Source organism: Bubalus bubalis, chromosome 2 (genome assembly GCF_019923935.1).
Source record: "Bubalus bubalis isolate 160015118507 breed Murrah chromosome 2, NDDB_SH_1, whole genome shotgun sequence".
NCBI lineage: Eukaryota > Metazoa > Chordata > Mammalia > Artiodactyla > Bovidae > Bubalus > Bubalus bubalis.
Window position 1 is genome coordinate 46,631,985 of NC_059158.1, and position 14,783 is coordinate 46,646,767.

A 14,783-nucleotide genomic window follows, 5' to 3' on the forward strand; every position below is an offset into this window, starting at 1 on the left:
GAAAAGTCTGTCTGTCTGGGTGTGGCAACTTCCTTTGGATGGGGCACTGCTGGACAAAGACCAGCAGTTGCGGAAGTGAGTACCAAGATCACCAAAGCGGGGATCTTAGTAGTAGGCTGTTCAGTTCAGTTTCGTTCAGTCGCTCAGTCATGTCTGACTCTTTGCAACCCCATGGACTGTAGCACGCCAGGCCTCCCTGTCCATCACCAACTCCCAGAGCCCACCCAAACTCATGTCCATCAAGTCGGTGATGCCATCCAACCATCTCATCCTCTGTTGTCCCCTTCTCCTCCTGCCCTCAATCTTTCCCAGCATCAGGGTCTTTTCAAATGAGTCAGCTCTTCCCATCAGATGGCCACAGTATTGGAGTTTTAGCTTCAACATCAGTCCTTCCAATGAACACCCAGGACTGATCTCCTTTAGGATGGACTGGTTGGACCTCCTTGGGACTCTCAAGAGTCTTCTCCAACACCACAGTTCAAAAGCATCAGTAAGAACCTATTAAGATAAAAGATTTGGAGGGTATATTTTAAATAGTATGACAGAATGAGTGCTACCAAAGGGGAAATATGGTGGGATGGGGCCATAAATTAGGAGCTTGGGATTAACATAAACACACACTACTATATATAAAATAAGTAACCAACAAGGACCTACTGTGTAGCACAGGAAACTCTACCCAAAATTCTGTAATAATCTATGTGGAAGAAGAACCTGAAAAAGAATGACTATGTGTAAATGTATAACTGAATCAGTTTGCTGTACACCTGAAACAAATACAACATTGTAAATTAACTGTACTCCAATAAAATATAAAAAATAAATTAAATTAAAAAATAAAAATAAACAGTATGAATGCTAAGGAGGAAAATAATACAGATAGGGGAAAAAGGAAGTCTGAGTGGGTGGTTTTTAATTTTAATAAGATGGCCAGGAAGTCGTTCTGAAGAAATTAATGTTTTAGTAAAGATAGAAAGAGGCAAGGGATGAGTCATGTGGGTATTTGGGGAAAGAGAACTTTGGGAAGCAGAAATAGCTCAAGGTGAGCTGGGAATGATCTTGACGAAGAGCAAAGATGACACTAGGGGTAGAGGTGAGAGAGCAGGGGATGAGATGCAGGAGATGAGACCAGAAATAAAATAGGGGCAGGATGGTGAAGGGCTTTGTAGGTCATTTCAAAATCTTTGGCTCTTACTCTAAGTGATCCAGGAAACCATTGAGGGGTTTGAGCCAGAGTAGTGTCATGGTCTGAGGTATATCTTTAAGAGAAAAACTCTGGATTTTGTGTTGACAATTGACTGAAGAGAAGCAAATGCCCAAGTAGGAAGACTGATTAGGAAGTTTATATAATGATGCAGCAAAAAGATGATGGGTCTTGGAACAGTGTGGACAGCTGTCAGATTCTTAGTATGCTTGATATGAGTGGATCACATGGGGTTGCAACAACATAAGAGAATCAATATTTATTCCAAGGCTTTTGTCCTGAGTAATTAGAAAGGATGTGGTTGCCATTATTTTCATTGACTAACATGGAACAACTGTAGGAAGAAGAGGCTTTGGGAGTGGGACAGAGGAGAGGTCAGGAGTCAGTCTGGGATGTGGTAAGTATGAAATGTTTATTAGATACCCAAGTGGAGATATCAAATAGACAGTTCTCAGTATGGAACTGAAGCCTAAAATGCTTTGCATGACACATAGAAATGAGATCTGTGCAGCAGGTATAAATCAGGAGGTCATTCACTGGTGGATGGCAAATGGGATCATGGCAGTAGATGAGGTCAACATAGAAATGCATGGTTTCTTGGACTAGAGAAGTAGAAGGGTGAGAAGATAGCAGAGTCTGCATATATTTCAATATTAGTGGATCAAGAAGAGGGAACACTGTGTTTTTAAATTACAGTATAGTTGCTTTACAATGGTCTGTTAGTTTCTGCTGTACAATGAAATCAATCACGTGTGTGTGTGTGTGTGTGTGTGTGTGTGTGTGTGTGTGTATCTCCCTTCCTTCTTGGACCTCTCTTGCACCTATCAACCCCATCCCATCCCTCTAGGTCACCACAGAACACCAAGCTAAGCTCCCCAAGCTACGTAGCAGCTTCCCGCCAGCCATCTATTTCACACATGTCAATGCACACACATCAATCCCAATCTCTCCATTTATCCTCTTTGCTCCATGTCCACATAACTGTTCTCTATGTCTGTGTCTCTATTCCTACCTTGAAAAATGGGTTCATCTGTACCATTTTTCTAGAGTCCACATATATGCGTTAATACGCAATATTTATGTTTCTCTTTCCATTTTACTTCACTCTACATGACAGACTCTAGTCCATCCACATTTCTACAGATTGCCCAATTTTTATCTTTTTTAATGGCTGAGTAATATTCCATTGTATATATGTACAATCACAATGAAGAACAGTATGGAGGCTCCTTAAGAAACTAAAAATAGAGCTACCATATGACAAAAATCCCACTTCTGGGCATATACCCTGAGAAAACCATAGTTCAAAAAGACACATGCACTCCAGTGTTCATTGCAGCACCATTTACAATAGCCAGGACATGTAAGAAAGCTAAATGTCCATCAACAGATGAATGGATAAAGATGTGGTATATATAAACACTGTGCTTTATTTGATATGTATGATCATACAACAGAGATGCAGTTCTGGTGGGCCCATGCTTCTCTGTGTTCCCATGACATACTGCTCTTTAGCTCCTTTTCAGCAATTAAGCTACAGTTTTTGATATTTGGCAAAACTAATACAGTTATGTAAAGTTTAAAAATAAAATAAAATTTAAAAAAAATAAAAAGCAAAAAAAAAATAAAATAAAATAAAATATTCTTCAGAAAAAAATGTGAATATACCTATGTGTGCACTATATGAAATTAGAATTTAATGTGCAAACAATTTATTACAGTGCATTACTCGTATTACATAAAATAATATGGATCCAAGATAGAATTTGTTTCTCCATGATAAAATAATTGTTTTTGTAAGAACTGCTAGTATTTTGAGTGGATTAGTCCACTTGGGCTGCCCTAGTAAAATACCAGAGTTTGGGTGGCTTGAACAACAGAAATTTGTTTCCTCATCATTCTGGAGACTGGAAGTTCCAGATCAAAGTCCAGCAGGGTCAGTTTCTGGTGAGAGCTCTCTTTCTGGCTTGCAAATTTCTTGGTTTCTTGCCAGGTCCTTACAGGACATTCCCATGGGGTATACACGTGGCCAGGGAAGAGTGAGGAAATTTGCTAATGTCTCTTTTTATGAGAACACTAATCCTACCAGATCAGGGCCCTACATTTAGGACATCATTTCATCTTAATTACTTCCCTAGAGACACCATCTCCCAATACAGTTATATCAGGATTTAGGGCTTCAACTTATGAATCTTGGAAGCAAACAAAATTTAGTTCATAACAATAAGTGAATTCAGTGTTTATTTATATTTTAATGATAGTTTCTCGAATATGTTTTAAACAGTGGCACAGTCATACTAAACAGTGCCAAAGCACAGCTATTAACCTATCATAGAAAGTCTAGCTAGCCTAGACTTTTGTATCTGTTAAAAAAGCTATAAGATTCTTAGAAATTTGCTTATTGGGATTTCATTCAATATGGAACAGAAGAAGGAACTTCTCTGAAACATAGGAAGGTGGGTTCCTGAAGAGACAGTGATTCTTTAGCTGAGACGTAACCAGTAGAGAAATGAAAACCATGTATGATGAGAACAGATGGAACAATGCAAAGAGTCTGGAAAGTCTGACACCCTTGGGGGTAAAAAGAATTGTTTTATGATTGTACCATCATATATGTGCATAGATGGGCAGGCAGGGAGCTTGGACAGACAGCTCAAGTCGGGACAAGTTGAATCAAGAGACACATGCCATAGCAGAAATCAATCTCCTAATCAATAACCTGTAATGGAAGCCAATATCTTAATCAACAGCCAGCAGCAAAAAATGAATTTTCATTTTAAAATAAAAATCTGATCATAGTCTTCCCCTATCACTTTATGCCTATGTCTGTTACTTCTATTTTATTTTGATTTCATTTTTATGTCTCCATTTCCTATATAAGTCTTGACAACAGGGACTGAAAATTTGTCTTCAATATGGCACCTGGTACATAGTGGGAACTTGACCAATGCTTCCTGAATGAAAGATTTTTAGAATTAAATGGTCATCAACCTCTCCAATTCTATAATTATAATTCCTAAAAACTCTGGGAAGCTAAGATAGTCAGAGGTGGAAATAGTCTTTAAATTGCCTTTCAATCTAATTAAGACCTTACTGGGGAGAGCTTTTTTGGTTCAGACAATATTTCTTCTGTTCTTTCTCCCCAGACAGACTCTCTGTTTACTTCTCTGCACATGGCCTAGTCATTAGCATTTGTTTAAATTTTCGAGTAACTGAATACTCAGAGCAGAGCTGTTTAACTGACTTGAATGATGTTACAGTGGTTTATTTTTCTTCATCTGTACCTCACTAATTCTGTGTACCAAGGTTAAATAAGGGTTACATGAGCTTATATGTATTTTTACCAGAGTACACATTGACAAATGTTGTCTACATTCTCCTATTAAATTTAGAAAATTGTTCACTAATAAAATAGTCTCTTTCTTTTCCTTCTAGATAACATAAAAGAGGATAATAAATACAAGTGGAATCTAACTACTCTTTCCTATCACGGTAATGTTTATAAATAGTCATTTTGATTTGCATTGTGAATACTGGACAATATAACTTAAAATGTAGTTACTAGGCTTCTTCAAGATATGTCATTACAAAATGAGTCATGTGAACTTTAATTGTTCTAATACTAGAAGATGCAACAAATCATTGCATTTCTTCCACTAATATTTCAAAGCATCTATTTTGCTTATCTATCATTTATTTACAGTTATGGGGAGAAATACTTACAATTAAAAACAAAGACTAGATCCAAAATGTGAACATTTTTACACGTTGGAATAGCTACATGGAAACTTTAGTCACTATTTCTCCTTCAAATAAAAAGTTCAATAGAACAAGGATCATTTTGATTTGAGCCACTGAACACACCATCAGCTAGATTCAAATCCAATTTCTAAAGATGTATTGTTTGCATGTGATAAACTTGGGCTCAAGGATTTTTTCCTGCAGTTCAGTTTTGGTCCTATACACACCCCACCACTTCTGGATCATAATACATGTCCAGTGTAGATGAAAGATGGTTCAAATAGCCCACTGCTCAGGACCAGTAAGTTTATTCCAACTCTGAAAAAAAAAGTAAACAAAATAAACAGGACTACTTGCCAAAAGCAATGTATGGGCACATTGTTGTATTTTGCTCATGGATTTCTCATGGTGTTATGCAGATTCTGTATGCACAGCTCTCTGTTTACTTTCCCACAACCTGGACATATCCTTCCTTCTAGGAGGCAGAGGGGTTCAGTCCTGCCTGGAAGTGGCAGAGGTTTGCATTGGGGATGCACTCTGCAATGCCCAGCTGGCCCTTTACCTGAAAGCTTGCTCAGCGGATGGAAAGCTGTGTGATGTGAAACACTGCCAAGCAGCCATCCGCTTCTTCTATCAAAATATGCCGTTTAACATTGCCCAGATGTTGGCTTTCTGTGACTGTGCTCCCGCTGATGAGCCTTGTCAACAGTCCAGAGAAGCACTCCACAGCAGGCCATGTGCAGTGAACAGAGTTCCAACCCCCACCTGCCTCGATGTAATTCACAGCTGCCAAGATGATGAATTATGCAGGTGAGTAAAAACACGCGTACCCTGCTTTCCGATTTTGCACCTTATTTGTTACACTTCAGCCCCAACACTTGATCTCATTCCATCAGCTAGAGTTCCCACCGTCATCCAACATGACGTAAACAAAGCCAGACAATTCGTAGTTTTGAATCTCTGGGACATGTGTAGTATTCTTTTGGAGACTCAAACGCATAATATGTTTTGGAAATTGAAAAAAAATCATTATGTCAGGATTGGCTAATCATGAAATAGCATTACTAATAAAATTACAGATTCAAGTGAGACTCATGAATTGCTTAATAGACCTGGTTTATGTGTCAGTTTTATTATTGGCTTTGGGGGTATGATTATATAAGGCCGATAACCTCTCAGGATTCTGATGAGGTGACTCTTCAAACTTCACAATAAATCTTTTGTGTTTGGGGATGGAGTTGAGGAAGCAGCTAAAGTTCGGATTCCCTCGCACACATGTGTCGTAAGGTCGGTAATGCACTCCTTCCCCGCTTCCCAACCTCTCACCCTGGATTCTCAGGGCAGTAATGTTAGTCATTTACTTGTTTATTCAAAAAGCAGTTACCAGCCATCTAGTACTATTTTACGCATCTGGTTACAAGATACAAAATGCTTGCCCTGTGGAATGTATTCAGTAGGTGTAGATAGAAAATAAATAGGAAAAGTGTGTATTTTTCACGCAGTTGTAAGTGGGCTTCCCTGGTGCCTAAGATGGTAAAGAATGTGCCTGCAACGCAGATCTCAGTTCAATCCTTGGGTCAGGGAGCTGCTCTGGAAAAGAGAATGGCTACCCACTCCAGTTTTCTTGCCTGGAGAATTCCATGGACAGAGGAGCCTGGTGGGAAATTCATGGGGTCACAAAGAGTTGGACACGGCTGAGTGACTAACATTCTTATATTGTATGAGGATGAGTACTCTGGAGATTCACAAGCACACACATATGCATGTGCAATAAGGGGAATGTGAAAGGCAGAAAGAATAAAAGAATTGCAGTGTCAGTGGGAGGGCCCCAGGAGAGACATTTTACGGGAGTTGAAGAAGCGAGAAAATGAGCTTCACTCAGTGAGTTTCAGAAATAAGAGATACCAGACAAAAGGATGAGCCAGTGCCAGGGAAGAAATGAACGTGGCAGGCTCTCATGCAAGGAGGAGAGCATGTACAAGGCGGAGAGGAACAGGAGATAGGATTTACTTTGAGAAAGCAGAGCGATGTTGAGGGATTTTGAGCAGAGGTGTGAATGATCTGCCCAACTTATTAAAATTTCCACTCCGGCTGCTAGTGAAATCTAGACTTTACCTTTGCAGGTAACTCCTCCTGGGAATCATAAATTGAATCCAACACCCTGACTTTCTCTTTTCCTCACTGTGGTCTTCGATAAACACATTTCCTTAAAAAGTCAAGGCAAATTGATGTTTGGTGTGGTAAGAAAGCCACAGTGAAGCGGGCCTCTTTGGAAATGAGTAAGAAGATGGAGGAAAGAATAAAATCAAAACTATCTGTAACATTGGTGTTACCACATTAAAGGAGCTTCCTTTAAAAACCATCATTCAGTTGTATAATTATGGGATGAATCTTCTGCTTCCCAGGATAATCATCCCAAGATAATTTATACTAGTTTGCTTGCCCAGTACTTCCTATCAGGGACAGTATTGTTTAATTGTCTTCAAATGAATAAAACTCCATATATAATGAATTCATTTAAAGATCAAAGTAAACATTTAGTGTGGAGGAGGGGCTCAGTGTGATAGCTCAAGGAGAAATTTGTCACTTTTGTCACCTGCTTGAACCAGTGAAAAATGAGATTTAATGACGTCATTTCCTAAAGGGCTGGTTCTTGGTAAAGTGCTTTCCTTCAACTTTAACTCTCCTCACACCTTCACTGTCAGTCATTCCAGCTTACAAAGTAACTCCAGGTCTTGCAAATATTTGTCAAAAAAGACAACTACTTCCTCATAATGCACATTCTGTAAGATAAAGGGTGAAGATCTCAGCAAAATGCTTTTTTTTTTTTTCCTTCAACTTACCATAGAGAATGCCAAAATTCTTAAGAAAGTTTTGTTTGAGGATCTTTTCCTGTAGATGTTTATCAGTTAAAGTTTACTAATTATTTCTCTTCAGATAATACTAAAATTAATAGCAAAAACTATTTTTATAATGCAGTTTACATTTTTCAAACTAATTTAAAGCTCAAAAATTCTTATTAAGTGAACTATTGTATTTCATTGATTCAAAGATGCAGACTTTTTGCACCTTTTAATTCCCCTAATGTGTTTGGAATTAGTCTTAAGCTCAATGACAAAAAATAAATAAAAAAATAAAATGCATTTAATGAAAACAATAACTTAATTGCCAAAAAGTGATTTTAGGTGTAATAAAATAATGGTATCACATACAATCAAGGAAAATGTTAAAAATGTTTGCTTACACTAATATTCTCATAGAATATTACTGTCTATCATACATCTATCTACACTAACAGTGAAACCAAATAACATTTTAACCAGCCAGGGAACACTTTTTTTTTTAAGTAATCCATGTAAAAATGCCAGATGTCTCTATGGTGGGTACCCAGCTTTACCTGATTCCAGTGCCAAGGCACTGAATATTCTACCTTATTATCTTGGAGTGATTTGTACTCAATTTTCTAAGCATGACATAACTGAGCTTCCCTAAAAAATAAAATAAAATATTTTAATGAGAGTGATGGAGTCTGCTGCTATAGACCTTTGAGAAGCTCTGTGATGGATTCTGAAACATACACTCTTGCATATGCACCTCACCTTGGCATCAACATTTTCTCAGATTAACTGGTACAGAGTTGATACTTTTCCTCTACAAGGAATCCTGGATTTCATGACCTCTCCAAAGTGCGTAGTGTAGGGTCTAGAACATGATGGACACACGTACACCCCTGGCTGATTCATGTCAATGTATGGCAAAAACCACTACAATATTGTAAAGTAATTAGCTTCCGATTAAAATAAATTAATTAATTTTTAAAATGTCACCTCATTTCCCTCCATTTTAAAGTATCTTGTACTTAATGTGTATAATGTTTTAATATATAGATACATGTCTCTTTTTATGTAATTTCTATCTTTTATATATTAATTCAGGGATTAAGGACTGTGTGTCTTCTATTTCTTTTCACCATGTGCAAATAGTCTCTTAATGAATACTTTATAGAGGAGATGGAAATATTACACAATATTAGTTGTCAAGATGAAAAGACAAATTCTGTCATTTGCTCAAGCAGATTTTGCCTTAGGGAGATTTCCAGTATTTTTATTAAATTATCGTTAATGTAATTCAGATGGAAAAAAAAACTCCCAATGAAAAACAACTTCTTCAGTGAGAGTGTTAAGACTTTATCATATATCTTTCCTGCAAAAGTGCTCATATCTGGAGCAAAGCAGAACAGTTAGGTTTTAAAATACAACTTATGTCCCTGTACAAGAATCCTCAATTTGTGACAGGTCTTAAAACTCCTCTATTTGAAAAGGCCAAAGAAGGTGATATAAATACTATTTTTTTTTTCAACTAATTTTGCTCAATACAGATATATACACTGGAAAGTGAGATTATATTTTGTTAATTTTAAGTGTTTAGGGATTTATAGGAAATTATGTTTTTTCATATGTATAAGCTCCAGAAAGTAGTGAAAAAAAATGTTTGCTTAGAAGAAATGTTACCTACATTTTTAGAAACAAAACTTCACTATAAACATGTTTAACTGCCAGAGAATATTCACAAAGTTTGACTATATATTAGGCCATAAAAGTAAATGTAATACATTCTATATGCAGAAATCACACAGACCACATTCTCTTATGGCTTACGATGTAATGAGAAATTTATAGCAAAACTAAAACAAAATGATCAACTCTATTTTAAAAATTACTCTCTTAGATAGTTAAGGTTCCAACACATGTATACCTGTGGCGGATTCATTTTGATATTTGGCAAAACTAATACAATTATGTAAAGTTTAAAAATAAAATAAAATTAAAAAAAATAATAAATAAAAGGAAAATACAAAAAAAAAAAAAAAAAAAAACCAGAATAAGAAACTGAAGAATATCTAGAAAATAAGGATAATGAAACAGTTACACATCAAAGCATTTCAAACATAAAGCACAATTCCTATAAAATAAAAAATTTGTCATATTTATTTTTTAAATGATTTAGATAATGAGTATACCAAAAAGGTTTTATTACATTTTTTTTCTTTTTCTGACTTTATTGCTATAAATTTTTTCAAAACAGAAAAAAACATACATTCCTGTACACTTAACGCCATCTTAGACATAGTTCTTAAACAAATGTTGAATTAAATGGAAAACTGAGTTTTATTTGAATTGTAGTCCTTAATGCAGTTTTTTTTTAATTTTATTTTATTTTTAAACTTTACATAATTGTATTAGTTTTGCCAAATATCAAAATGAATCTGCCACAGGTATACATGTGTTCCCCATCCTGAACCCTCCTCCCTCCTCCCTCCCCATTCCATCCCTCTGGGTCATCCCAGTGCACCAGCCCCAAGCATCCAGTATTGTGCATCAAACCTGGACTGGCAACTCGTTTCATACATGATATTTTACATGTTTCAATGCCATTCTCCCAAATCTTCCCACCCTCTCCCTCTCTCACAGAGTCCATAAGACTGTTTTATACATCAGTGTCTCTTTTCTGTCTCGTACACAGGGTTATTGTTACCATCTTTCTAAATTCCATATATATGCGTTAGTATACTGTATTGGTGTTTTTCTTTCTGGCTTACTTCACTCTGTATAATAGGCTCCAGTTTCATCCACCACATTAGAACTGATTCACATGTATTCTTTTTAATGGCTGAGTAATACTCCATTGTGTATATGTACCACAGCTTTCTTATCCATTCATCTGCTGATGGACACCTAGGTTGCTTCCATGTCCTGGCTATTATAAACAGTGCTGCGATGAACATTGGGGTACACGTGTCTCTTTCCCTTCTGGTTTCCTCAGTGTGTATGCCCAGCAGTGGGATTGCTGGATCATAAGGCAGTTCTATTTCCAGTTTTTTAAGGAATTTCCACACTGTTCTCCATAGTGGCTGTACTAGTTTGCATTCCCAACAACAGTGTAAGAGGGTTCCCTTTTCTCCACACCCTCTCCAGCATTTATTACTTGTAGACTTTTGGATCGCAGCCATTCTGACTGGTGTTACATTTTTATTTTTAATTAAATATCCTTCAGTCAGTTTTTCAAAATTTCAAAACATTTTTGAATGAATTAACTTTTATGAAGACATAAATAATGTAACTTAAACTTTATAAAACATACATTTAAGAAAGAATAAATGGCACCTGTCAACCTCATAAATGACAATCAATACTTCCAGTGCTTACATTTAGATGGCATTTTATATACAATTCTTAATTGCATTAAAGGAACATTCTTGTTCTTCTGGATTCAGAATTATATGCTCAAATATTTGCAATATTTTCTTAAATAAAAATGTAAATATTATTAATTTTACCATTGTATTTAAAAGCTGATTCCTTTAAGATGACTTAAAATACAAGATTATTGAAAATGATGCGATTTATGGATTTAAGCAGAGTAACATCCAGTGGTCATGTATGGATGTGAGAGTTGGACTGTGAAGAAAGCTGAGCACCAAAGAATTGATGCTTTTGAACTGTGGTGCTGGAGAAGACTCTTGAGAGTCCCTTGGACTGCAAGGAGATCCAACCAGTCCATTCTGAAGGAGATCATCCCTGGGTGGTCTTTGGAAGGACTGATGCTAAATCTGAAACTCCAATACTTTGGCCACCTCATGTGAAGAGTTGACTCTTCGGAAAAGACCCTAATGCTGCGAGGGATTGGGGGCAGGAGGAGAAGGAGACAACAGAGGATGAGATGGCTGGATGGCATCACTAACTCAATGGACATGAGTTTGAGTGAACTCTGGGAGATGGTGATGGACAGGGAGGCCTGGCATGTTGCAGTTCATGGGGTCGCAAAGAGTCGGACATGACTGAGCAACTGAACTGAACATCATGAAAGCAAGTAAAGTCAGGACAAATGACATATACTCAGAGGCTTTGCATGCATATTTTATAGTGATTTATTCAAGAAAAGGAAAAAGTAATTATAGGTGATAAATATTAAAGACAAAGATTAATATCTTTGGTTCCACTGAGTAGATATCTTCTTACTGTGAAAGTTTCAAATATGAAATTATTGTACATTATCCAGACTTCTATTCAAGATTAAGACAGCAAGAATGAAATATGTAGTCAGAAAAGTTATGAATGGATGTGGTTCTAGCAGATTATCTCAGCCATCAAATAAACTCATGTTTTGCTTTAAATTAGCTCATGCTGCCAGAGAACCCCAGAGCATTAATGTTAATTCTAATTAGTCTGCTTAGAAACATTGAGAAAGAGCACAGACCTCCCATCCTATGGGAGAACTCTCATGAAAAGTCAGGAGTCTTTTCTGAGATCACTTGGTGGGAGGTAATGGTCAAATATAGTCTCAAAACCACATTCTGCTTCAAAAATTATTGCTAATAAATCTCCCAAGTAGTTCGTACTGCAAATCATCACCCACTGAAATAAAATTAGTAAGGAAGGAAGAGTCATCCAGGGAATCCTAAACTTAGCCTCTGTCTTTCATCACGATAGGAAAATAATTCACAAGATTTCTCTAATTTTTCTTCCACAGTCCCTATTAGGATGTTTGAATATACAAACTTAGTTTCCAGCTATGTTTAGAAGCACCCAGAAGGCATTTTGTTTTATGTCAGGTGGCTCAGAGGGTAAAGCGTCTGCCTGCAATGCAGGATCCTTGGGTTGGGAAGATCCCCTGGAGAAGATGGCACCCCACTCCAGTACTCGTGCGTGGAAAATCCCATGCATGGAGGAGCCTGGTAGGCCATGGTCCATGGAGTCACAGAGTCGGATGCGGCTGAGCGACTTCACTTTCTTTCTTTCTTTCTTTCTTTCTTTGACAGGTGAGATATCACTACATGTTAGTGTGAACTAATGATATTCAGAGACTCGTTCCATTTCCTGACTCTTTCCAGGAGGCGCTATAGAATATTCCAGGCAAAGTGCTGGCAGCATGTGATGAGAAAGTGCCATGAGGATGAGACATGCATTGGTACCTTAAGCAAGCAAGACCTCACTTGCTCTGGAACTGATGACTGCAAAGCGGCCTACATTGGTACCCTTGGGACGGTCCTTCAAGTGCGGTGCGCCTGTAGGACCATCACCCAAAGTGAAGAATCCTTGTGCAAGACTTTCCAGCATATGCTCCACAGAAAATCATGTTTCAGTAAGTTATATATATATATATATATATATATATGTCACATATGGAGAAGGCAATGTAACATATATTGATTTTCTGTATATACCACGAAGTAGTAATCTAACACGGAAAATTTGTTCACAAAGACAACTCTATGTTTGCTATTCAGTTTTTAAATCTGTTTTCTGATTATGCTATGTGCACACGCTATTTTAACTCATTTATCTGCAAGTGGTGCATGTTTTTAATTTGTATGATTGTTCACTCCTAGGTATCATTTATTGGTTTCAATAACAACAGCCTAAAACATTTATCCTACCAGATAACTGAAGATATCAGGTATCTATTACAAATAACAAACCAGCCCAAAACTTGAAATAATAATTTGATCACAATTCTTCTCATTGGGCTTTACTCACTTAGGTGGTTCTTCTGTTGGTATTGCTTGGGTGGCTACAGTCATCTGGTGGTGAGACCAAGGGTTCAGGTTGTGGTTAGCAAGCACAGTTGGCTGAGTTCTCCTTCACGTGACCTCTGCAGCAGTAAACCCTGTATCTTTCATGATCATAGCAACATTCCTAGCAGTTATTCCCCAGTAAACAAGTATTTATCAAGTGTCTGCTTCTGCTATATTTTCTAATGCCCCATTGGACAAAGCAAGTCACATGATTGAGTTCACAGTTATTGTGAGAAGGGTGTGTATGAGTATGTTTATATTCAAAGTTGGATTCACCAGGGATAGTTAGCAATCTACTGTATGGCTGTCCCAATCTAAGTGAAACATATTTACCCTTGGATTTAGTTACCTCCCCTTGGTCTTTAATATGTCTGTTAATCTACCTGTAATGAGGGGATGGGAAACACATTTTCTAAAGTTATTATTTACCCCATTCAGATTTCAGTTCAGTTCAGTTCAGTCACTCAGTCGTGTCCGACTCTTTGCGACCCCATGCATCGCAGCATGCCAGGCCTCCCTGTCCATCACCAACTCCCGGAGTTCACTCAGTCTCACGTCCATCGAGTCAGTGATGCCATCCAGCCATCTCATCCCCTGTCGTCCCCTTCTCCTCCTGCCCCCAATCCCTCCCAGCATCAGAGTCTTTTTCAATGAGTCAACTCTTCGCATGAGGTGGCCAAAGTACTGGAGTTTCAGCTTCAGCATCATTCCCTCCAAAGAAATCCCAGGGCTGATCCATTCAGATTTAGGAATTTTGATAATTTGTCTAGGGTCTCAGAGGGAACAAGTGGTTGAAAGGAATTTGGCTATGAGTCTCCTAGGAAGAAATCTAACAATGTGATCACACGCTAATTCAGGACCTCTCCATCATCCACCTTCAGGCTTAACCCATGCAACTATGTTCGAATCCCAAAACAGTCTCAGCCCCTAGATCACTATTTGTAACCTCCAAACCCACAAGTACCAAAAGTTTAGGAGAGAATAATAGACATTTACCACTGCAAAAAAGACCATATACAATGAAACTATCATGATATTTATGCAAATTTGTATAGATACAGATCTATGCTGTATCTATGATACATATGTCTATGCTGCTGCTGCTGCTGCTGCTAAGTCACGTCAGTTGTGTCTGACTCTGTGCGACCCCATAGACTGCAGCCCACCAGGCTCCTCTGTCCCTAGGATTCTCCAGGCAAGAACACTGGAGTGGATTGCCATTTCCTTCTCCAATGCATGAAAGTGCAAAGTGAAAGTGAAGTC

The 14,783-nt window shown here is 37.6% G+C and overlaps 1 protein-coding gene across 1 annotated transcript in view; it reads left to right on the top strand.

The window, feature by feature from the left end:
* GFRAL (GDNF family receptor alpha like) overlaps positions 1-14,783 on the top strand; it is a 68,565-nt gene that overhangs the window by 11,825 nt on the left and 41,957 nt on the right. The window contains exons 4-6 of the mRNA XM_045162079.1: positions 4,640-4,696; positions 5,425-5,755; positions 12,837-13,087. Of these exons, the coding sequence (XP_045018014.1) occupies positions 4,640-4,696; positions 5,425-5,755; positions 12,837-13,087 (639 nt within the window). The remainder of the gene's footprint in view (positions 1-4,639; positions 4,697-5,424; positions 5,756-12,836; positions 13,088-14,783) is intronic.